Source organism: Mobula hypostoma, chromosome 2 (assembly GCF_963921235.1).
Source record: "Mobula hypostoma chromosome 2, sMobHyp1.1, whole genome shotgun sequence".
NCBI classification, from domain to species: domain Eukaryota; kingdom Metazoa; phylum Chordata; class Chondrichthyes; order Myliobatiformes; family Myliobatidae; genus Mobula; species Mobula hypostoma.
The window spans coordinates 223453475-223478019 of NC_086098.1; the positions used below are offsets into that span (position 1 = coordinate 223453475).

The window sequence follows — 24545 nt, forward strand, 5'->3', positions numbered from 1 at the left end:
AGCAGGACATTCCAGGTACCCGGCGCACACTGTAAAAAAAATAATTCCCTTGCGTATCTCCTTTGAACTTCGCACTCTGATTTTAAATACATGCTCAGTATTAGACTTATTGATCCTGGGAAGAAGAAATCGGCTGTCAAGCTGTGTCTCTCATGCTTGTGTATCTAAACAGCTAGGATGAAATATCCATGGTCAACCCTGACTGATGGAGACCCTCACATTGTTACTGAAATGACTGACCTGTCAGAACTTCCAGTTAGTTACGTGTCCATGTAGACTTACAATTTTTTTAAAACTCCTGAGTTCTTATCTGAGAGAACCATGATTTTCACATGTATAGTGGTTGTTGACCCCAGTGACATCTGGTAGTTTGGTATAATTTTAAAGCAATAACAATTAAGACCAGTGTTTCTATGCTTGTTAAGCAAGGTCCATTGTAAGAGACTGAGCAAAACCTCACTAAATCAGGACACTGTGGCTTGGTATAAAATAAAAGAGCCTACCAGAGTCCTGAAGTCGCCAATAATTGAAGCTTATTTGTAACTGAGTAATCCTGCCAGACACTACATGGCTGATTTTTCATTTTCTTTTAGTCTGAATCTGGATGAAAAGTTGTTTGAGCAGGATTAATTGGATGCAGGAGGTTATCTCAAGAACCATCCAGCATGCATTCAGCTTGAGCTGGGCACTCTAGGATTAACCGATTACAGGGAGAACATCTCACACATTGCATGCAGTGTCAGTGCAGGAGCTGTAAAGCGTGAGCAATTTTTCAGGGACAGTCTGTGTTGACTACTTTTGTGGGAGATGCACTACTGGTGGGGAGTGGAAGCTTGAATCATATGGCAGAATTCAATCCCCACAGTAAAAGGAGCTGATTGCATTGCACAGGCTTCATTAAGGAAACTTGGCTGGAAACCTCTTTCTGAATTGAGTTGCTGTCCATCCCCAGTGTTAATGGAGACGGTTAGGGCAGGACAATGGATCACATGCAGACAGGCAACTGAAGTAATTGCTGTACTGTTAACATTAGTCACAAGTGATCTCAAGGTGTCTATACAATGTTTCATGTGTGGTTCAAGTGTGGGTGCAGGACAACGGTGCTACCCATCTCCTACATTCAGGGAAATTGTTTGTCAACTACACATTTATTGTCACTGAATCTTCCACTGCTCACGTCACTATTTTTCTCCAAGTTCTTATAAATTAAGTACAAGTTAAAATTAATGTCACCTATGCATGAAGCCAAGACAATCTGTGCTGAGTATTTGGTAATGAGCATAGAGAACCTACAGTGATGTTGCATTTGGTTTTTGCTTCCTGCAGAAAATATGTACCATGCATATTGTACCATGCTCCAATACCCAGTGGAGTCTTTTAGGACAAGGGCAATATACTGTCTGATAAACAGATACATACATAAAACTGCAAATAGACTGTCCTGCCCTGTATTAGATTTGAAGCACAGGTATTAGCTAGCCCTGTGTGGGACAGGGACACTATACTGCATGTATTCTTTGGTTTCCTCCCACTGTTCACTGCTACTTCTTCTGGGTGGTGAACGGCTTTAACAGATGCCACAACTGCTTCTCCCTGTCATTCAGGCAACCTGGAAATAAAACAAACCAAACGTGAAATGAACTGGACCCATCAACACAGAGCGGCTGTCAAGAAATAGTATGTGTCAGCGAGGAAACAGCTGGCCACACAAAAGATTAAGAGAGTTTTCTGATAGCCCAGTCGTCAGAGCAGAAAGTCCCAAACTCAATATTCAACCTGTTCCATTCAACTCACGTAGTGCCCAAGGATCTCACTGACAGGGCCATTCCCAAACAGTATCACCCCTCTGAGTGCCTCTGAGGGGCAAGGATTGAATCTTCTTCAACTGTGGTATCTGCTATTTAATTGCTTGCTTACAGTCATTGTATCAATGGGAGCTCCTTAAGCTTGTTCTACTATTCAACACAATCATGGCTCATGACTTCCTGACTTCCCTACTATCTTTCAATCTTAAGAACATAATTTATCACAACACTCTGCTTTCTAGCTCTTAAGCAATTTTCTAAGTTTTATGCTATTGAAAGACTACATTTATATCATTCGGTTTGTGTACCTTTTACAAGGTGACAAAAGAACTTTAAAACAATAAAATATTTTGAAATGTAATCAGTGTTACAATGTATGAACTGCTCCTGGGCTTCAAGTCTGCAAATCAGACCAACATGGGCCAATTATTGAAACATCTTTTATAAGTCCATATGCTCAACTTCAAACATACCGCATATAATTGATCTTAATCACAATAAAACAATCTGCTTTTCCATGCACTTTAAAAAAAAATCCTTAACCCTATCTCTATATTCATATAATGCTCTCAAGAATGCAGCTTCTCAAAATTCAGTTAGCCCCAATGTACATCTTACCCACAGCCACATATTTTTAATACGTAAGCAACATTGATACTGTGGTTCAGGTTGAAGGGCTGTTTGAATTGATTTTAAATTTAAATTTCTTTCCACTTTCCCCTATTAAGGATCCTCAAGACAAGATAAACTAATCAGTGACAGAAAGGAAAGTTGTTTATGAACCTTCTACAAACAAGAAATCAAGTAGTAAATATGTAGAGGAGAAGCATATTTCAATATATCATTACCCAAGTGAGTGTTAGCAACGAGATTAATGCCTCCTTCAAAATCTAGATCTTCACTATAAACAGGACCATCGTTCCACATCAGGTCAAAACCTCCAACCTGCTTCTCTTTCCCAGTGAGCCTGTAAAATATAGCCTGTTAAGGAAAGAATGTGGTAATCCAGCACAGTTCTGAAGAAAACACATTGGAGATTGGAGATTGCAGACTCACCTTCCTTCCATGTCTACAACGTTCACTGTGTCCTGCAGCAGGCGACATTTCAACTCATAATCCTCCTGGCTGCTGGCTATCAGTGATGGAGACGCATTCACTTCCAAAAGCCAGCTGAGGAAACAGGAAGGAACCAAATACGTGATAAGGCTGTATCTCACTGCTTTCAGAAGCTGCCCAGTAAACATTGACAAAGCCAAGCAACACGAGCAGAGTAGAAGGTACCCAGTAACAGGTGTGAAAGCACGAGACTGTAATATTTGACTGATCGCTGTCCAGTGTAATTGTACATACAGACACGGGGCATTCACCTCTGTTCTTAGTCGTGCATTAAGATTTGGATCATTCTAAACTGCATTGGCAGTATATTTCTCTATAACAACTGGGTAAGTATATGGTCAGCAGAGATATGGAGGGTGCTGGTCTAGGTGTGGGTTGATGGGACTGGGCAGAAAATTAGTTCAGCATGGACTGGATGGGCTGTGTATGCTGTAATGCTCAATGACTCTAATTACACTCAGACCCTGCATAATGCTACCCCGCATTGTGCTGATTCGTTACAATGTAGTTATTCAATTCTTCATTGAAATGTTTTAAAATGACACAAATTCTAAACAACACTTAAAACTTCTCAAGAGCAGTTGTCATTAGTAAACATTCAATCAGCCAATGACAGTGTTTTACATACGCTCTGAGCCAATCACAACCAATCATGTATTAGTTCACGCTGTGCCTCTCCCTGCGTGCGTAAACGTTTTTGCTCCTTCATCAATTTATTCCATTTTTTTCACCCTTAATGTCTGGAAAACGGCCTGCGACTTCCAGTGAAGGTAGTACATCTGAGGTGTCTAGGAAAAGCATTAGCATGAAGTGAATCTGCAAGTGATACCACGTTTGGAAGTTGGTGAGCGTCAGGATGATGTTGGCTCCCCTTTGAAATTGGTTACATCGATGACCAGAACAATTATTAAAAATGCAGACAAGATAGATGCTTCTGCAATGATGACATCACAGTTATCTTCAATGAAGGTGACTCGTTCAAGGAGCCATTTACTTGAAAAAATGGAAAATAGACTAAGTATATGGGTGGATGACCAAACACAATGAAACATGCCCCTAAGCCTGCTGATAATAATGGAAAGGGCGAGATTTATCTTCAATCATATTCAAGAAGAAAATATGCTGGTAACATTCACAGCCAGCAGAGGTCATTTGAAAGATTTAAACAACACAGCTACCTCCATAGCATGTGTATTTTTTGGTGAAGTGGTTAGTGCAGACAGTAAGGCAGTCCAGGATTTTCCTGCAACAATGAAGGCCATAATCAAAAAGGATGATTATCCACCCAAGCTTGTTTCCAGTGTAGATGAAACAGGCCTATTTTGGAAAAGAACGCCTTCTCATACTTTCATCTCCCGAGAAGAGAAACGTGCATCTGGGTTCAAGGCTAAATAGTACCAGTTAACTCTTTTGCTAGGAGGCAATGCTAAAGCTGACTTTAGGTTAAAGCCTATGATTGTGTATCACTTTGAAACACCACAAGCCATGAAAGGCATTTTAAAATTAGATCTACCACTGACTTGGAAATCAAACAATAAAGCCTAGGTGACGATTGATGTTTTCCAAAATTGGTTTGTTTGACACTTTTGTCCAGCAGTGAAGCGGTATTGTGAGCAGCATGACCTTGAACCTAAAGCATTGTTGGTACTTGATAATGCCCCAGGCCACCCTAAGAATCTTGACACACTTCGGAACTGCACTCCTACAGAAGTGGTCTACCTTCCACCCAACACCACTTCATTACCCCAACCAATGCATCAAGGAATCATATTGAATTTTAAAGCTTACTACCTTCGTCACACATTCAAGCAACTTGTAGAGGAAACAAAAGGTAAAGACAAAAAAAAAAAATCCATCATGAAAGCTGTAGACAATGTCAGAGCTGCCTGGGATGAAGTAACTTCAAACTGCATGAACAGAGTGTGGAAGCAGCTATGGCCAGAAACATGCAATGACATCCTAGGATTTCAAGCGGAATCAGTCATCCAAAATATCGTTGAACTGGCCCTTGAAGCAGGATTACAGGATGTCAATGATGACGATGTTGAACTACGAAGAGCTTTGAGAATTGGAAAAGCAACGCATACTGGGTGAATCTGAGGACATGGATGGAGAAGAAACATCAGAAAGAAACCTCAGCACTAGCATCACCATGATCACACAAATCATGGACCAGTTCATCGATAACAACCCTGACTAGGAGTGAAGCAATAAGGCAAAGAGAGGTGTTCTCAACATGATTCCCTGCTACTGAGAACTGCTTCACGAGAGGAAACTTAAGAAAAGGCAGTCAAATCTCAAAGCCTACTTGAAGAAGAAGACAAAGTCAGAGGAGGGCCCACAGCCTGGTCCCTCTTCCAAGAGGTGAACATTACCCGTTTCCCCCACTGCTGCTGCAATGTGTTGCTGCTCCACTGATGTACAGGTTGGGCCTATCTGCATGCTTGTTACTCCATGAATTACTGTGTATACATAAAATAATACATCATATATCTCAGGTTTGATTTTTTTAAATCAGGTACACATGTCCATTTAAGAAATGTTATAATGACCCCGCATGGCACTGATTTACATAGTGCTCCACCTACGAGGAACACATCCTCAGCATTAAGCGGGGTCTGAGTGTACAAGTACTAAGCTGATTGAAGCATTTCATACATTCAGCTTATTGTAACAGGCACTCTGTCACATAATTTTACTAACACTCACTTAAAAACTAATTTCTTTAGATCAGATCACAAATACACGATACACAAATCTACATACACAGACATGTGTAAGCTATACAGGACACAAGATACAAATCACAGCCAAACCACAGGTACAAGTACATTGAGCAAAACATTTAAAAATGCAGTCAAATGAAAATGAGAGGTCATCGTCCTGAAATATTGACTCTTTGTCTCGCCACAGACTTTGCTTGTTCTGCTGCATATTTCTGGGACTGCGTCTTATTTTCTGTTCGCTGGATCAACAATGTTTTGCTTTTGACATACAGGAACACATTCAGAACCACACAACACAAAGCTACACATATCGCATTACAAAAGCATATTGAATCCCATACAGGTCATATGCACACTGTCATATAAGACACTAACGTGCAAACACAGCAAATTCAACAAACAAAAAGCAAATGTAACATTTAATTCAATCTATCATTCATTATGCTCACGGTTTCAGGTTCTTATCGATCAGAATGTCATATCCATACAGTTCAAAGCAATGCTTGTCATTAATTATGACATTCTGGACACTCTGTAAGCTTTTAATAAATATGTTGTCCATGTCTCTGAAGAGGGTTCCTACAGCCTCAGTGCCATGTTTCGCTGACAGATACAGTCGCAGCTGTTGCAGCAACCACTTGCATCCCTGGAAGACAGCAAAGCATCTCATTGTTTTGAGGTGTGTCACAGTCCAGTATATCTCACCACTGAGCTCCAGTGTCTTGCCATGTGTTTTAGGAACTCAGAACCTCTAACAGTGTGTTACAGTGGGTCAGCATCCCTGTGTCAGTCAGTAAATTACTAACAGGTTTGTACAACAATCTAGCAATCCCCTGGTTACTTCAAATGAGACTAGCTTTAATTCCTTGAAATTAACTTTGTGTTTGTGTCCCACAGTGGGCAATATATATGTCACACCACCTTCCTGGACTGCAATATCTGTGCTCATGGTGCTTTTCAGCAAAAAAAAAGTGGGTCTGGGTAGACTAAGGTTACTTAGTCCTAACTAAAAGAGTAGCATGACAGGAAATGTGTGGTTAGCCTGTACCTCTTTAAACTCCTGTGGAAAATTCTTTACTTGGTTACATTAACATGAATGGAGCAAATCAGTATTTATTAACTACAGGTTTCCCCCGCCATCCGAAGGTAGAGCATTCCTATGAAACAGTTCGTAAGCCAAAATGTCGTAAAGTGAAGAAGCAATTACCATTTATTTATATGGGAAAAATCTGTGAGCGTTTGCAGACCCAAAAATAACCTACCAAATCATGACAAATAACACATAAAACCTAAAATAACAGTAACTTATAGTAAAAGCAGGAATGATATGATAAATACACAGCCTATATAAAGTAGAAATACTGTTCCACAATCATTACTGGACTGTTCTCTGTAGCGAAAATCTCATGCAAGCGCCGTTGGCAGAAAATCTCATGCAAGCGCTGTTGGCAGAAAATCTCACGCAAGCGCTGTTGGCAGAAAATCTCACGCAAGCGCTGTTGGCAAAAACACGGCACAAGCGCTTTCCAGTAACCTTTAAGCTATGAAGCTGCCAAATCATACCAAATAACACGTAAAAATACACAGCCGATATAAAGTAGAAATAATGTATGTACAGTGTAGTATCACTTACGGGAATTGGTTCAGCGCTGAGCACACTGATGATGGTGTGTTAGGCTGAGTCGTCGCAGGTTGGGGTGGTGCAGTGGCCCCCACCCTCCGGGCCACCGACCAATACCGAACCATGAAGCATGCAGGGGTGCAGCGGTAGCCGGGAGGCATCCAGCACATCTTTAAGAAAAAAGCCAAAATAAACATGCTAATTAATTATGTGTTGGGCGGCACCTAATTAATTAGCATGTTTATTTTGGCTTTTTTCTTAAAGATGTGCTGTGTGCCTCCCGGCTACCGCTGCATTCTCCGCGAATCGCGGGGTGGTGGGACACTGGGGTGTCACCTATTCATCTGTTTCCATTAGAGCAGGCAGCTCATCTTCTCCTATAACTGCCTGCCTCGATGTCGAAGGTCGAGGTTCGTCGTCTGCTGTGGCTGATGCGGAAGGCTTGCTTGACTGCTGACCCTCACGCATTTTTCTATCATACAGTTCTTATATAAGGAAAGACTCAAACCATCCTGCAAATATCCCCTAAACCTTTCAAAATTAAAGTCATACTTTATCATTGCAGCGAAAATCTCACACAGTCACTTTCGGTCCGTTCGCTACTGCATTCGGTTTCAATTGTTATCCTTTCCTCTTCCAATTGCATCAGCTCTTCATCTATCAGTTCTTGGTCATGGGATGCCAAAACCTCTTCAACATCATGTTCGTCAACTTCCACAAGCCAAACTCACTTAGTCCTTACTTCGTTCACCACGATCGAAACACTTAATTATGTCTAGTTTTATGCAAAGTGTAACACCCTTACGAGCTCTTTTAGGCTTTTCCAATAGTTTAGAACTCATCTTGCAAACCACTGCTCACAGGCACGTGTTTAAGCAATGCTGGCGAGAATGCAGTTCTGAATCCGGGGGAGAGTGGCTGCTCGGGGCGCACGGCGCGCTGCCTTTTATCGCGTGCTGATTTTTTCGTGCGCTGCTTTTTTTCATAACAGTGAAAACACCTTCTGAAAGCGAAAACAGGATACTAATGTAGGTCTTTTGTAACAGTGAGGTTTCATAAAGCGAATGTTCGAAAAGTGGGGGACACCTGAATATTGTTGCAAATCTTAATGCTGATGTGTATCTCTGCATTTTAAGGTCAATGCGATGAGATTACCTCAGTCAATACCTATTAAAGAAATACTAACAGACCAGATTGAACAGCAGTGAAGACACTGGGCAAACTCCTTGTTACTTTCAGATAGTGATGGACAAAATGGCAAGGAGAAGTGACATCTACCATATGTGGTGGATAAGAAAGTCATCTGGACATGTGGCCTATAGCCATGCTAGAGAACTTGCAATGGAAATCAACACCAGGAGCCAAGACCCAAGGTTTTGGATCCAACATTGCATGATGTTGAATTACACAACTGCACCACCTTTCCCTAATGCAGTGCATACAAGTGAGAGGTAACTTTAGCAAGCAAGTGTGCCATGTGACATAGCATGAATACATTGTTGTACCAGAGGCAGCTTTTAATTGGACTTCCTGCCCACAGTAAAGGTGGCTCGGCTGATAGTTCCATCTCTGTTATTTGCCTTAGTATAACAGCAGAGATGATGGTCATTACGTTGGCAGTGAGGGTGAGAAGGTTGAGGGATCAGCAGGATAGTGAACTTGTGCAAAGTAAATCAATAAACAATTTTCTGGGTAGACTAGTGATGAGGACAGGTACTGAATGTGTCGAACATGTTGGTGAGGTCCAGAGATAGGAGTGGAACAACCAGAATTTTGAGAAGGGAAATTAAGAAGCATTTCAGCACATATAGTCAATTACTGATTTCAATTCAGAGATAGGGGACTTTTTTTTTCTTATCCAAATGTGTAAAGGTATATGAGTAAGATGAGAGATGTTGAAAAAGGACAGGCTCAAGGGGTTATGGTTTCCTCCTTTTCTGTATTCTCATGTTACTTATGAATTAGCATTCACCATGATATCTACATACAAATCAGACAGCAATACAGAATGATTGCAAGCAGTAACCCCTCTGCCCCACCCTCACTAATGTCTCTCCCACCAGGACCCTATGTCCAGGTCAAAAGATCACTTTACTTCTGCTTCCCATTTCACTGATCATTGTTCCTTACCTTTTCTGGATCATAGTCCGGAGCGGTTTTCTGGACTGCCACATTTGTAAGATGTATGACTGTTTTAAGTTATGAGTTATGGGAAAAAATCTTTACAAACAATAATTGCATTGCATAATTATGTGGATTACACTCCCAGACAAACTGGTGTCCAGAGGTTACGACCAAAACATTCAAAATTGTGTGTCATTATTTTACTAAAGAAAGATAGACAAAAATATTTTCCTATAGCGGGGAGTCTAGGACCAAGGGCACAGCCTCCGAATCAAACAACATCCCTTTAGAACAGAGATGAGGAGGAGTTTCTTTAGTCAAAGGGTGGAGAATCTGTGGAATTCATTGCCACAGACAGATGTGGAGGGTATATTTAAGGCAGAAGTTGATAAGCTCTTGATTATTAAGTGTGTTAAAAGTTACGGGGAGAAAGCAGAATGAGGTTGAGGGATAATAAATCAGTCAAAAGGAAATGGTGGAGCAGACTTGGTGGGCCAAATAGCCTAATTCTTCTCCAATCACTTATGGTTTAAAAAGGCAGAAACTGCTGTTTTTACATCTGTCATGGGATAAAGTTTCGTAGCTAATATTAAATATGTTACAGCAGGGCATTTAGAAAAATTCAAAGTATACAGGAAAAGACAATCTTGTGATTGGAAAATCATATCTGATCATTTTACCGAAGACTTTTGGAGTAGTAATACGTGATATGGTTAAAGTAGAAGCAGCATATGTACTATATTTAGATGTGACTAAAGGAAAACAAGTGGATGTTCTAGAGTTAGAGAAGTACAGCATAGAAACAGGCCCTTTGGCCCACCTAGTCCATGCCAAAACCATTTAAACTGCCTACTCCCATCGACCTGCACCAAGACCACAGCCCTCCAAACCTCTATCATCCATGTACCTATCCAAACTTCTCTTAAACACTGAAATTGAGCTCACATGTACCACTTATGCTGGCAGTTCATTCCACACTCTCACAACCCTGAGTGAAGAAATTTCCCCTCGTGTTCCCCTTAAACCTTTCACCTTTCACACAGGACCTTTGCTTGTAGTCCTTCCCCTCAGTGGAAAAAGCCTGTTTGCATTTACTCTGCCTATATCTCTCATAGTTTTGTATACCTCTATCAAATTTCCTCTCAGTCTTCTATGTTCCAAGGAATAAAGTTCTAACCTATTCAATCTTTCTTTATATCTCAGGTTCTCCAGAGCCGGCAACAATCTTGTTAATTTTCTCTGTACTCTTTCAACCTTGTTTACACTTTTCCTGTAAGTAGGTGACCAAAACTGCACACAATATTCAAAAATTTAGGCCTAACCAATGTCTTATACAACTAGAACATAACATCCTATCTCACGTACTCAATACATTGATTTATGAAGGCCAATATACCAAAAGCTTTCTTTACAACGCTATCTACCTGTAACACCACTTTCAACAAATTATGGACCTGTATTCCAAGATCCCTTTGTTCTACCACACTCCTCAGTGCCCTATTGTTCACTGTATAAGACCTACCCTGGTTGGTCCTATCGAGTGTCTACATAAAATTGCATCTGCCACTTTTCAGCCCATTTTTCTAGCTAATGCAGATCCTGCAAGTCATGATTGTCTTCCTCGCTGTCCACTACATCCCCAATCTTGGTGTCACCCGCAGATTTGCTGATCCAGTTAACCACATTATCATCCAGAGCATTGATATAGATGACAAATAACAAAGGACCCAGCACTGATCCCTGCAGTACACCACTAGTCACAGGCTTCCAGCGAGGCAACCCTCTTCCTCTGCTCTCTGGCTTCTTCCACAAAGTCAATGTCTAATCCAATTTACTACCTCATCCTGAATGCTGAACAACTGAACCTTCTTGACCAGTCTCCCATGTAGGACCTTGTCAACTGCCTTACTAAAGTTCATGTAGACAACATCTACTGTCTTGCCTTCATCTACTTTCCTGGTAACTCCTTGAAAAACTAAGATTGGTGAGACATGAACTACCACACACAAAGCCATGCTAACTATTCTTAATCAGTCAATGACTATCTAAATATTTATACTCTAAGGGGCTGGATATATCTTCTAATAACATTCCCAGAACTGATGTCAGTCTCATTGGCCTACAATTTCCTGGTTTCTGTTTACAGCCTTTTTAAAACAGTGGAACAATATTGGCCACCTTCCAATCCTCTGGTAAGTCCCCTGTTGCCAAGGATGATTTAAATATCTCTCACAGGGTTGTGACAATTTCTGCACTTGCCTCTCTGGAGATTTATCGACCCCGATTTGCCTCAGGGTAGCAAACACCTGCTCCTCAGTAATCTGTACAGGGACTGTGAAGTTGATGCTGCTTTGCCTCACTTCTATAGACTCTGTGCCCATCTCCTGAGTAAATACACATGCAAAGAATTAATTTAAGATCTCCCCCATCTGTTTTGGCTCCATATATGGATTACCATTCTGATCTTCCAGAGGACCAATTTTGCCTCTTGCAATACTTTTGCTCTTAGCATATCTGTAGAATCCCTTAGAATTCTCATTCATCTTGTCTGCTAGAGCAATTACATGCCTTCTTTTAGCCTTCCTGATTTTTTTCTTAAGTGTTCTCTTGCATTTCTTATGCTCCATTAGTACCTCATTTGTTTCTACCTGCCAATACCTGTTGTGCATCTCCTTTTTGCTTTTAACCAGGGTCTCAAGCTCTCTTGACAACAAAGGTTCCTTACACTTGTTATCTTCACCTTTTATTCTGACAGGCACGTATAAGCTTTGTGCTCTCAAAGTTTCATTCTTGAAGGCCTCCTACTTACCAAGTACACCTTTGCCAGAAAACTGACTGTCCTAATCCACAAAATTTCGATAAATTAGAACTAGTTTAGTTTTGATAACACAGTTCAAACCTGTTGACTATAAGATTTTTAGAAGAAATTGTGCTACACCTGAAATCCTCCTCCTGTTCCCTTGACATTTTACCTACAATCTTTTTTAACAAATGTTTTTAATTGCATGGCGCCAGACATTCTACAAATAGTCAACACTTCTCATTTACAGGCTGCTTCCCAAAAGCCCTGAAAATTGCAGTTATTAAGCCTTTTTTAAAAAAGAACAACCAAGATACCTCAGTAATTAATAACTACAGGCCTATACTGAAGTTACTATGTTTAAGTAAAATAATAGAAAAGGTTATTATTTTCCATCTGGCATCATTTGCATTTTGTTGTTTGATTGTTTGTAGTTTTTGTATTGCTATATTTATGCTCTATTTTTGGTTGGTGAGGCTGTAACGAAACCCAATTTCCCTCGGGATCAATAAAGTATATCTATCTATCTACCTTAACAGCTTTTTGGCATTGAGCAACTGTAAGGATGTTTTCCAGTCTGGATTTTGACAACAGCATAGCACTAAGACTGTTCTGGTCAAGATTTTAAATGACATTCGCTTAAACCATGATGATGATAAAATTTCAATTTTGATTTTACTGGATCTTAGTGCTGCTTTTGACACAGTTGACCATGGCATATTACTGGACAGACTGGAAAACTGAATGGGACTTTCCGGGTACAGTTTTAAAGTGGTTTGAATCGTATTTACAGGACAGGGACTATTTTGTATTGTTTGGTAGCTGCATATCTAACTGAACAAAAATAACATGTGGAGTGCCCCAAGGGTCCATACTAGGGCCTCTTCTGTTTAACATATACATGCTCCCTCTCGCTCAAATCATGGTAAGCAACAAAATATCTTACCATAATTATGCAAATGACACTTAGATTTATATAACAGCATCATCAAGTGACTATGGTCCCATACAGTCATTAAAAAACTGTACTGAACAAATCACTGATTGGATGAGCCAAAATTTTCTCCGAGTGAACAAAGAGAAAACCGAAATGATTGTTTTTGGTGCCAAAAAAAGAACGCTTAAAAGTCCGTGCTCACTTAGAATTCCTGTCATTACAGATCACAAACCAAGCCAGAAACCTTGGTGTTGTAATGGACTCCGACTTAAATATTAACTGCCACATGAAGACAATTACAACGTCAGCCTACTACCATCTTAAAAATATAGCGAGAGTTAAAGGTCTTATATCTCAGCAAGAACTAGAAAAACTCGCCCATGCATTTATTTTTAGTAGGCTTGACTACTGTAATAGCATTTTTACAGGTCTCTAAAAAATCCCTCAGATGGCTGCAGCTCATTCAGAACACTGCTGCTAGAGTCCTCACCAAGGCCAAGAAAGTAGAACATATCACTCCAGTTCTCAGATCACTACACTGGCTTCCTGTCCAGAGGATTGACTTTAAACTATTACTATTGGTTTATAAAGCACTGAATGGTCTAGGGCCAAAATACATCTCTGATGTCTTGCTGCATTAGGAACCTTCCTGAGCTCTCAGGTCATCTGGGGCGGGTCTGCTTACCGTCCCCAGGGTCAAAACTAAACGTGGTGAAGCAGCTATTAGTTACTGTGCTCCACATACAGTATCTGAAATAACCTTCCAGAGGATCTGAAATCTGCCCCAACTTTAAGCTCTTTTAAATCGAGGCTTAAAAGTTCTCTTTTTGCTGTAGCTTTTAATTAGAATCTCCTGTACTGTAACTTATATTTATCATAGATATTTTTTGTGTAATTTTATTCTCTTTATATATTGTCTGAAATTTGATGTTTGATTTTTATATCTGGTTCTATGTAAAGCACTTTGAACTGCCTTGTGTTTGAAAAGTGCTATACAAATAAACTTGCTTACTTTCTACCATCAAAATTGGTCTTTATCCAATTTAGAATCTCAACCTGTGGACCAGACCTATCTTTTTGCATATTTACTTTGAAATTAATGGCACTGTGGTCACTGGATGCAAAGTGTTCCCTCTACACAAACTTCTGTCTCCTGCACTGTCACATTCCCTAATAGCAGATCTAGCATTGAGCAGTTTCTCATTGGGCCTTTTTTTACTGACAAAGGAAACTCTCCTGAATACATTTGACAAACTGTCCTATCTGGCACTTTTACAGTTTTGAATTCCCAGTCAATATGTGGAAAGTTAAAATCACCTACCATAACAACCTTATGTTTCTCACAACAGTCTGCGATCTCTACAAAATTGGAGGGAACGAGAAGATGGCAGTGCCATTCAGGGCCCCAAATAGTCCATCCAGGTGAGGCAACGTTTCACTTGTGAGTCTGTTGGGGTCATCTATTGCATCCGGTGCGGCCTCCTCTACATCGGTGAAACCCGACGCAGATTGGGGGACCGCTTCGTCGAGCACCTCCGCTCCGTCCGCCACAACAGACAGGATCTCCCAGTTGCCACCCACTTCAACTCTGCTTCCCATTCCCATTCGGATATGTCCGTACATGGCCTCCTCTACTGCCATGATGAGGCTAAACTCAGGTTGGAGGAACAACACCTCATATACGCTCTAGGTAGTCTCCAGCCCCTTGGTATGAACATAGAATTCTCCAACTTCCGGTAATTCAGTAATTCCCTCCCCCTCCCTTCCCCTATCCGCATTTCACTCTGCCCCCTCCCCCAGCTGCCTATCACTTCCTTCATGGTTCCGCCTCCTTCTACTACCCATTGTGTTTTCCCCTATTCCTTCTTCACCTTTCCTGCCCATCATCTCCCTGCCTCCCTTCCCCCAGCCCTTTATCTTTCCCCTTACTGGTTTTTCCACCTGGAACCTACTAGCCTTCTCCTTTCCACCCTCCCCCACCTTCTTTATAGGGCCTCTGCCCATTCCCTCTTCAGTCCTGATGAAGGGTTCCGGCCCGAAACGTTGACTGATCGTTTCCACGGATGCTGCCCGACCTGCTGAGTTCTTCCAGTGTGTTGTGAGTGTCGCTTTCCGCTCACCATTCTGGCACTCTGGTTCCCATTCCCCTGCAACTCTAACTTAAATCCCGCTGTGCAGCATTAGCAAACCTTCCTGCTTGGTTATTAGTGCTCCTCCAGTTCAGGTACAATCCATGCCTTTTACAGGTCCCACTTTTCCTGGAAGATAGCCCAGTGATCCAAAAATCATATGCCCTCCCTCCTACACTAACTCTTTAGCCACATGCATAATCTTCCTAGTTCTGGCCTCACTAGCATGAGACATGGGTAGCAATCTGGAGAGCACAACCCTTGAGGTCCTGCCCTTTAACTTAGCACCTAACTCCGAGTACCCTTTGCAGAACCTTGTCACTCATCCCAACTATGTCATTGGTACCTACTGTTCACCCTCCCACTTTAGAACACTGAGGACTCCATCCGAGATGTTCCGGGCCCTGGCACCCAGAGGCAACATACAGTCTGGGAATCCCTTTTCCTCCTACAGAGCCTCCTGTCCATTCACCTAATTAACAAATCCCTATCACCACAGCACACCTCTTTTTCCCCTTTCCCTTCTGAGTCACAGAGGCAGATTCAGTGCCAGAGACCCAACTGCTACGACTTCCTCTGCTAGGTCATTTCCCCCAACTGTCTCTAAAGTGGTATACCTGTTGTTGTCCTGATGAAGGGTCTCAGCCTAAAACATCACCTGTTTACTCTTTTCCATAAATGCTACCTGGCCTACTGGGTTCCTCCAGCATTTTGTGTGTGTTGCCTGTTGTTGATGAGGCCGGCCACAAGGGTACTCTGCACTGGCTCCTTGAACCCTTTCCCCTTCCTGACTGTCACCCAGTCTCCTGTGTCCTGCACCTCGGGTGTAACTACCTCTCTATATGTCCTTTCTATCACCCCCCCAGCCTCCTGAATGATCCAGAGTTCATCCAGTTCCAGCTCCAACTCTAACGCAGACTGTTAGAGCTGCAGCAGGATGTACGTCTCGCAATTGTAGTTGTCAGGGACACTGGAGGTCTCACTGCCTCTCACATCCCGCAAGAGGAGCATTCAGCTATTCTGCGTAGCATCTCTACTGTCCTAGCTAAGCAAATGTAAAGAAGCCATGGGGACAAAAAAACAAAACTTTTCCTAGAGCTTTTCTTTTTTGCCTTCTCTGACTGAAGCCGCGAAGTGTTAAAGCCTCACTACTCTAACTCTGTCCGCTCAGACTATAGGTGCCGCTATGATGACCACTACGCTTGCCCGTCTTCCTTTAATTTGTACTTGCTATTCAATCCCAAATATCAACAGGTCTCTAGTCGGAGCTCAATTACGCTGCCGCTATCCACTGCTGTCTTTTCCTACTCTGGCAATGGACCCGAGTGAAATCCCCTCCTCGCAAACTTCTGATATCCAGATTTGGTCACTGGTCGGAACTCAAATAAGCTGGCAAGACCCGGCACTGCCTTTTTCTACTCAGACAGTGGTCCTGAGTGAAATCCCCTCCTCACAAATGAACTGCAAATATAATGCGGGAATATGTGAAATTGTCCATTTTGCCAAGAACAATTAAAATAGAATATTATCTAAACGGTGAGAAAATACAGAGTTTTGTGATATAAATGTACCTAGGTGTTCTAATACAGTACCCGATTTGCAAAAGGTTGGTATGAAAGCACAGCAAGTGATTCGGAAGGCTAAAAGAGTGTATCTGTCTGGTTGGTTGCACATACATTGGAAGCAATTCAGAATTAACATCTGGAACAAATAGGTTGTCACACAAAGAAAGGTTAGAGAGCCTAGGGTTGTATCCATTGGAGTTTTAAAAAGTTAGAAGGATATGAATGATCCTGAGGCAACAACACCCTATCAGAATCCTCTTGTCGGAAAATCTAGAAATAGGGATCACCGATTTTAAAAAAAGAACTGCCTATTTAAGACAGAAGCAGAATCCTTAAATATCATTGGCAAATAACATTGCAGAGTTGAGGCTACTGTCAATCAGCCTTTATCATATTGAATAGCAGACTAGGTTTGAGGAGTTAAATAGTCTTTCTCTGTACCTATTACACCAAAAATATATTTAAGTATAGACAATGTTTGATATTGTACTCTGTGCGATCTATTTATTGACAAGGACCTCATTTCTAACCCTAGATATGTCCAGAGGAGATAGCTGATACAGACTTTCAAAAGTTGTTTGATAAGGTTCCACCCTGGAGAGAGGCAAATTAAAGGCACACAGTCCAGAAAAAAATAACCAAAGGAAGAGCTCCATGATTATTGAGTAGAACAGTGGTTAACAGTGAAGAGAACTGTAGAGGCAATTGGGTGGACGAGGGTAAATGCATAGATCAGCAGATCACATGCAGCAGAGAAATGGAAGTTGATACATTTTGTGAAGCAAGAGAGGAATAGAAAGACAATATACAATTCTTCAAAAGTGTAACCTATTTAATATATCTGCTATGGGAGTTGTTGTGGATCAGTAGTTTCATTAACAGGAGTATAAAGGACAGAAGCAAAACAATTAATAATTCACATGTACAAATGAAAAGGTGAAATGGAATGAGAAATTTTTTGAATTGAGAAGTTCCAAGAGTTGTTGTAGGGTAACAAAGAGGGTCCAGAAGTCAAGGTTTCCAAGCAAATATTGATGTCAGGGCCAGAGAGGAAATACAGATCCCAAGGCATGGAAGTAGTATAGAGGTGGAGACATTGAAGATAAAACTATTAAAGCCAAGTATATTAAAACTAGTAAGGAGACATGAATTATGGAATCATCAGACTGAGAAATCACCTAATCCAACGGCAGGATAGCTAAACTAATGTCAACTAATGGTATCAATATTAATGCAATAATCATGGTCAGCTAACTGTGGTGGGAAAGGTGTGGGAGTGGGTACGAACCATCCTTATGCCCAAGATCAGACTCGCAAAATGGGCACGCAACTCCAAGCTCACTGAGGTAAGCAATTTCCAGGAGGTCAGAAAGAATGTATACAGAGTGTCCTCTAAACCAATTTTTTTTTTAAAAGTAGCATCCTCACTAACTTATGGGAATCCTTGGCCTGAGACTTTCAAACTAGAAAAGAAGCATCTGAGCAAACCACCAAATCTCCTCAGCAGAAACACATGGAAGACGAGCACAAAGAAGGCATGAATGACATGCAAACAGAACGACATGCCCACTCACTCACCTGTTGGCCTCCATCTATTGCAGAGTGCAGATCTGGCAGAGGACTCGTAAGGAATCAGATCCCACAAAAGTGAAGTGAAAGTAAGTCAACCTCAATCTTGAGGGACTGGCTGATAGATTGGAGGGAGTTACGTGGAAATACTGTGTTACACAGCAGGAGACAAGTAGCAAAGGAGTTACAAACAAAGAAGCTGGAGGAACTCGGGGGGTCAGACAGCATTTATGGAGTATCTATCCACAACAATAACAACCTCTACTCAACATCAGCAAAACCAAAGAGCTGATTATTGACTATATAAGGAAAAAAACCCAGAGTCCATGAACCAGTCCCCATTAAGGAATCAGAAATGGAAAGGGTCAGTATCTTCAAATTCTTTGGTATAATTGTTTCAGAGGATCTGTCCTGGGACTAGCATGTAAGTGTCATTACAAAGAAGGCACAAAAGTGCTCTATTTTCTTAGATGTTTGTGCATGTCAACTAAAACTTTGACAAACTTCTATAGATGCACAGTGGAGAGTATCCAGACTGGTTGCATCACAGCCTGGTATGGAACCACCAATGCACAAGAACAGAAAAGCCTACAAAAAGTGGTAGATACAGCCCATCCATCATAATAGATACCCTCCCCACCATAATGCACATCTACAAGGAGTGCTGCCATAGGAAGACATCATCCACTATCCAGGCCATGCTCTCTTCTCACTGCTGCTACCGGGAAGGAGGTGCAGGAGCCTTTGGTCCCACACCACCAGACTCAGGAATAGTTATTACTATCCAACCACTGGGCTCCTGAAACAGTATGGATGACTTCACTCACCTCAACTGAACTGATTCCACAACCTTTGGACTCACTTTCAAGGACTCTACAACTCATGTTCTCAATATTGTTTATTTACTTTTTTTCTATTTGCACAGTTTGTCTTCTTTTGCACATTGGTTGCTACTTGGCCTTTACTTATGTGTAATTTTTCATTGATCCTATTGTATTGCTTTGTTCCACTATGAATGCCTGCATGAAAATGAACATCAGAGTAATATATGGTGACATATACAGTATATACTTTGATAATAAATTTACTTTGGACTTTGAAATAGACAGTCAAAATTTCAGGTCAGAATATTGACTGTCCATTCTCCTCCATACTGTAGGTACTGCCTGACCTGCTGAATACCTCCAGCTCCTATAGGCGTTGCTGCAGACTTTCAGCATCTATAGTCTCGTGTCTATTTCTTGCAAAGAAATTACTGTGTCCTACTGTCAGAATTTTTTTTTTGTGCAAGTTAAATAGCAGATCTCATGGGAAATAGTGAAATGGGTAACATGGCTTTGCTGAGGCTATAGTGAGAAACCAGACATCCCACCTCTCCCGGAAGTTCCGGGAGTCTCTCGCATATTACTAGTGGCTCCTTGAGGCCCGCAAATTATATACAATATCCCAGAAATTAATTTTTTTTGCGAGAGAGAGAGAGAGAGAACGCGCATGCGCGCCACGGCAGAGCGTTCCAAAAAAAGAAAGTATAAAATGTACGTCACCCCAGACTACCCTACAGTGTACCCCTGCCTAATAGGGGTCAAAAATAATGACAGTGTTGCTCGCTGCACTGTTTGCAACAGTGACTTTTCTATTGCCCATGGTGGGTTAAGACTGTAAAAGACATGTTGAGATGAGTTTAACAGGTGTCATTCGTTTATTAGCATAGCTAACATTATTTAAACTATCTGGCTAGCTGCTAAGGAGCTACTCTATTGCAGACATCCCACCTCTCCCGGAAGTTCTGGGAGTCTCCTGCAAATTGATGGTGCTACCTCCCTGAAATGAGTTTTTGCAGGGTGGGATGTCTGAGAAACTAAAAGGTAAAATAAAAGGTACAGTAGTTCTGGAAATGATATTGAATATTGCAGGTTACAGCAAATGCACAAGTGTCCTTGTAAGAGTTTTCAGGGATTGTTATACTTTATTATTATATAGCAAAGGATACAATTATCATCAATGCTGGTCAGGGAGAAGCGAGTATTTGAAAACCGGGCAAATCCATCTCTATATAACCAGGCTTTTAGAGGCATGTACTACAACAAGGGAAAAATGGCAAAGGGATAATTAAACAAGTGTGTGGCATTATTGAACAAACTCTAAACTTTTACTCTACCTGCAACAGAACTCTGAGTGAGTTGGTGTGTTTCGATGCTCCATGAATATCTTTCAAACAATATTTCTGCCGCTCCACATCACTGCAGATTTTAACTTCTTCTGATGTTTATCTAATATCCCGTCAAAAGCAGCTGTTGATTCTCCATTTACCACCTCTGAAGCATGACACTCTAAGTCCTAGGAGTTCATTGTATGAATATAATTTTCCTCAAGCTTGTTTCAGGTTTATTTTTAGATTAGATTAGATTCAACTTTATTGTCATTGTGCCAAGTACATATACAAAGGCAATGAAATGCAGTTAGCATCTAACCAGAAATGCAAAGAATAGTGTTATTTACAAAATAACTGCAAATAAAAAGTGCTACAGCGCACAAATATAATTTTGTCATACACCTTAAATAGTTTAATATTGACCTTTAGGTACTGGAAACATTTAAAAAATGAATTTACTGTACTCAAACCCCGTAATTAATTTAAAACTCTTTATCCTCTTCTTTGCAGCAAAGAAAACAATCCCAGGCTCCCCAACATATTCATGTAATTATGATTTTTTATTCGTAGAACCATTTCAATATGTCTCCTCTATTCTCTCCACTATACCATCAAATCTTTCCTAAAGAGTGGCGCTCAAAATTGGGGCTGAACTCCTGTTTTAGATGGGTTTAACAAAACTGTTCATTCTCTGCCTCTTCTGGTAGAGCCCAGGTTAGATTATGTTCCATGAAGTGTTTTGTTGAATAGTGTCTACCCCTTCAAAGATTGCATGATCATAATTTGAATAAATGAAGTGTACAAAAAAATTAAAGTTTTGAAGTCAAAATGCTGTTGAAACCTCAAGACTGTCAGACCCATAAAACCACAAGTTCCAATTTCCTGTATTTTAACCATAGCACAGGAGAGGGATAGGCGCAGACAATTTGGGAAAACATTTAATTGGGTTGGGGGAAAATATGATGCTATTAAGCAGGAACTTGGGAGCAGATGCTCTCAGGGAAATCCACGGGAGAAATATGGCAAATGTTCAGGGAATATTTGCATGGAGTTCTGCATAGGTATGTTCCATTGAGGCAGGGAAAGGATGGTAGGGTTAAAGAACCATGGTGTACAAAGGATGTAGAAAATCTAGTTAAGAAGAAGAAAAGAAAAGCTTACGAAAGGTTCAAGAAACTACGTACTGTTGGAGCTCTAGAAAATTATTACAAGGTTGGTAGGAAGGAATTTAAGAATGGAATTAGGAGAGCCAGAAGGGGCCATGAGAAGACCTTGGTGAGCAGGATTAAGGAAAACCTCAAGGCATTCTACAAGTATGTGAAGTGCAAGAGGTTGAGAATAGCACCAATCAGGTGCAAGAGTAGAAATGTGTGCATGGAGTCGGAGGAGGTAGTGGAGGTACTTAATGAATACTTTGCTTCAGTATTCACCAGGGAAAAAAGACCTTGGCAATTGTCAGGATGACTTACAGCTGACTGAAACACTTGAGCATATAGACATTAAGAAAGAGAATATGCTGAAACTTTTGAAAAGCGTTAAGTTAGATAAGTCACCAGGACTGGATGAGATATATCCCAGGCTACCATGGGAAGCAAGAGAGGAGATTACTGAGCTTCTTGTGATGATCTTTGCATCATCAATAGGGAGGGGAGAAGTACTGGAGAACTGGAGGGTTGCAAATGTTGTTCCGCTGTTCAAGAAAGGGAGCAGAGATAACCCATTATAAATTATAGACCAGTGAGTCTGACTTCAGTGGTGGGCAAGTTGATGGAGAAGATCCTGAGAGGCAGGATTTATGAGCGCTTGGAGAGACATAATCTGATTAGGGAACGTCAGCATGGCTTTGTCAAAGGCAGGTCGTGCCTTATGAGTCTGATTGAATTCTTTAAGTAACAAAACACATAGATGAAGGTAGAGCAGTAGATGCAGTGTATATGGATTTCAGTAAGGCATTTGATAAGGTTCCCCATACAAGGCTCCTTCAGAAAGTGGATGGGATCCAAGGAGACCTTGCTTTGTGGATCCAGAATTGGCTCCCCCACAGGAGGCAAAGGGTGGTTATAGATGGTTTGTATTCTGCATGCAGGTCAGTGACCAGTGGTATTCCGCAAGAATCTGTTCTGGGACCCCTGCTCTTTGTGATTTTTATAAATGACCTGGATGAAGTAGTAGCTGTGTTCTGAAGGAAGTAGCTGTGGAGATTGCGGAGGCATTAGCAATGATCTTTCAAAAGTCGATAGATTCTGGCATGTTTCCGGAGGACTGGAAGATTGCAAATGTCACTCCGCTATTTAAGAAGGGGGCAAGGAAGCGAAAAGGAAATTATAGACCTGTTAGCTTGGCATCGGTGGTTGGGAAGTTGTTGGAGTCGATTGTCAAGGATGAGGTTACAGAGTACCTGAAGGCATTTGACAAGACAGGCAGAACTCAGCATGGATTCCTTAAAGGACAATCCTGCCTGACAAACCTATTACAATTTTTTGAGGAAATTACCTGTAGGCTAGACAAGGGAGATGCAGTGGATGTTGTATATTTGGATTTTCAGAAGGCCTTTGACAAGGTGCCGCACATGAGGCTACTTAACAAGATAAGAACCCATGGAATTACGGGGAAGTTACATACGCGGATAGAGCGTTGGCTGATTGGCAGGAAACAGAGAGTGGGAATAAAGGGATCCTATTCTGGTTGGCTGCCGGTTACCAGTGGTGTTCCACAGGGGTCCGTGTTGAGGCCGCTTCCTTTTACATTGTACATCAACGATTTGGATTATGGAATAGATGGCTTTGTGGCTAAGTTTGCTGACGATACGAAGATAGGTGGTGGGGCCGGTAGTGCTGAGGAAACGGAGAGTCTGCAGGGAGACTTGGATAGATTGGAAGAATGGGCAGAGAAGTGGCAAATGAAGTACAATGTTGGAAAGTGTATGGTTAAGCACTTTGGCAGAAAAAATAAACGGGCAGACTATTAGTTAAATGGGGAAAGAATTCAAAGTTCGGAGATGCAACGGGACTTGGGAGTCCTCCTACAGGATACCCTTAAAGTTAACCTCCAGGTTGAGTCAGTAGTGAAGAAGGCGAATGCAATGTTGGCATTCATTTCTAGAGGAATAGAGTATAGGAGCAGGGATGTGATGTTGAGGCTCTATAAGGTGCTGGTGAGACCTCACTTGGAGTACTGTGGGCAGTTTTGGTCTCCTCATTTAAGAAAGGATGTGCTGACATTGGAGAGGGTACAGAGAAGATTCACTAGAATGATTCCGGGAACGAGAGGGTTAGCATATGAGGAACGTTTGTCCGCTCTTGGACTGTATTCCTTGGAATTTAGAAAAATGAGGGGAGAACTCATAGAAACATTTCGAATGTTGAAAGGCATGGACAGAGTGGATGTGGCAAAGTTGTTTCCCAAGATGGGGGAGTCTAGTACGAGAGGGCATGATTGAAGGGCATCCATTCAGAACAGAAATGCGAAGAAATTTTTTTAGTCAGAGGGTGATGAATCTATGGAATTTGTTGCCACAGGCAGCAGTGGAGGCCAAGTCATTGGGTGTATTTAAGGCAGAGATTGATAGGAATCTGAGTAGCCAGGGTATCAAAGAAGGCGGGGGAGTGGGACTAAATGGGAGAATGGATCAGCTCATGATAAAATGGCGGAGCAGACTTGATGGGCCGAATGGCCGACTTCTGCTCCTTTGTCTTATGGTCTTATGGGTTAGTAAGTTTGCTGATGACACAAAGGTTGGGGGTGTTGTGGATCGTCTGGAGAATTGTCAGCAGTTACAGCAGAACATCGATAAGATGCAGAACTGGGCTGAGAAGTGGCAGATGGACTTCAATCCAGATAAGGAAATAGGCACCGAGGGGATGTCGGGGTAAGATTTTTGCACAGAGAGTAGTGGGTGTGTGGAATGCACTGCAGGCAGCGGTGGTGGAAGTGGATACAATAGGGTCTTTTGAGAGCCTCTTTGATAGGTACATGGAGCTTAGAAAAATAGAGGGTTATGC

General features: G+C 41.5%; 1 protein-coding gene across 1 annotated transcript in view; it reads right to left on the bottom strand.

Annotated features, from left to right (window-relative positions):
* The window catches only part of ttll9 (tubulin tyrosine ligase-like family, member 9), a 54466-nt gene continuing 29921 nt past the window's right edge, over positions 1-24545 (bottom strand). Inside the window, 6 exon segments of the mRNA XM_063069665.1 lie at positions 1-1609; positions 2654-2772; positions 2862-2975; positions 6097-6293; positions 9399-9457; positions 20383-20470. Coding sequence (XP_062925735.1) covers positions 1542-1609; positions 2654-2772; positions 2862-2975; positions 6097-6293; positions 9399-9457; positions 20383-20470 — 645 coding nt within the window. The 3' untranslated portion in view covers positions 1-1541.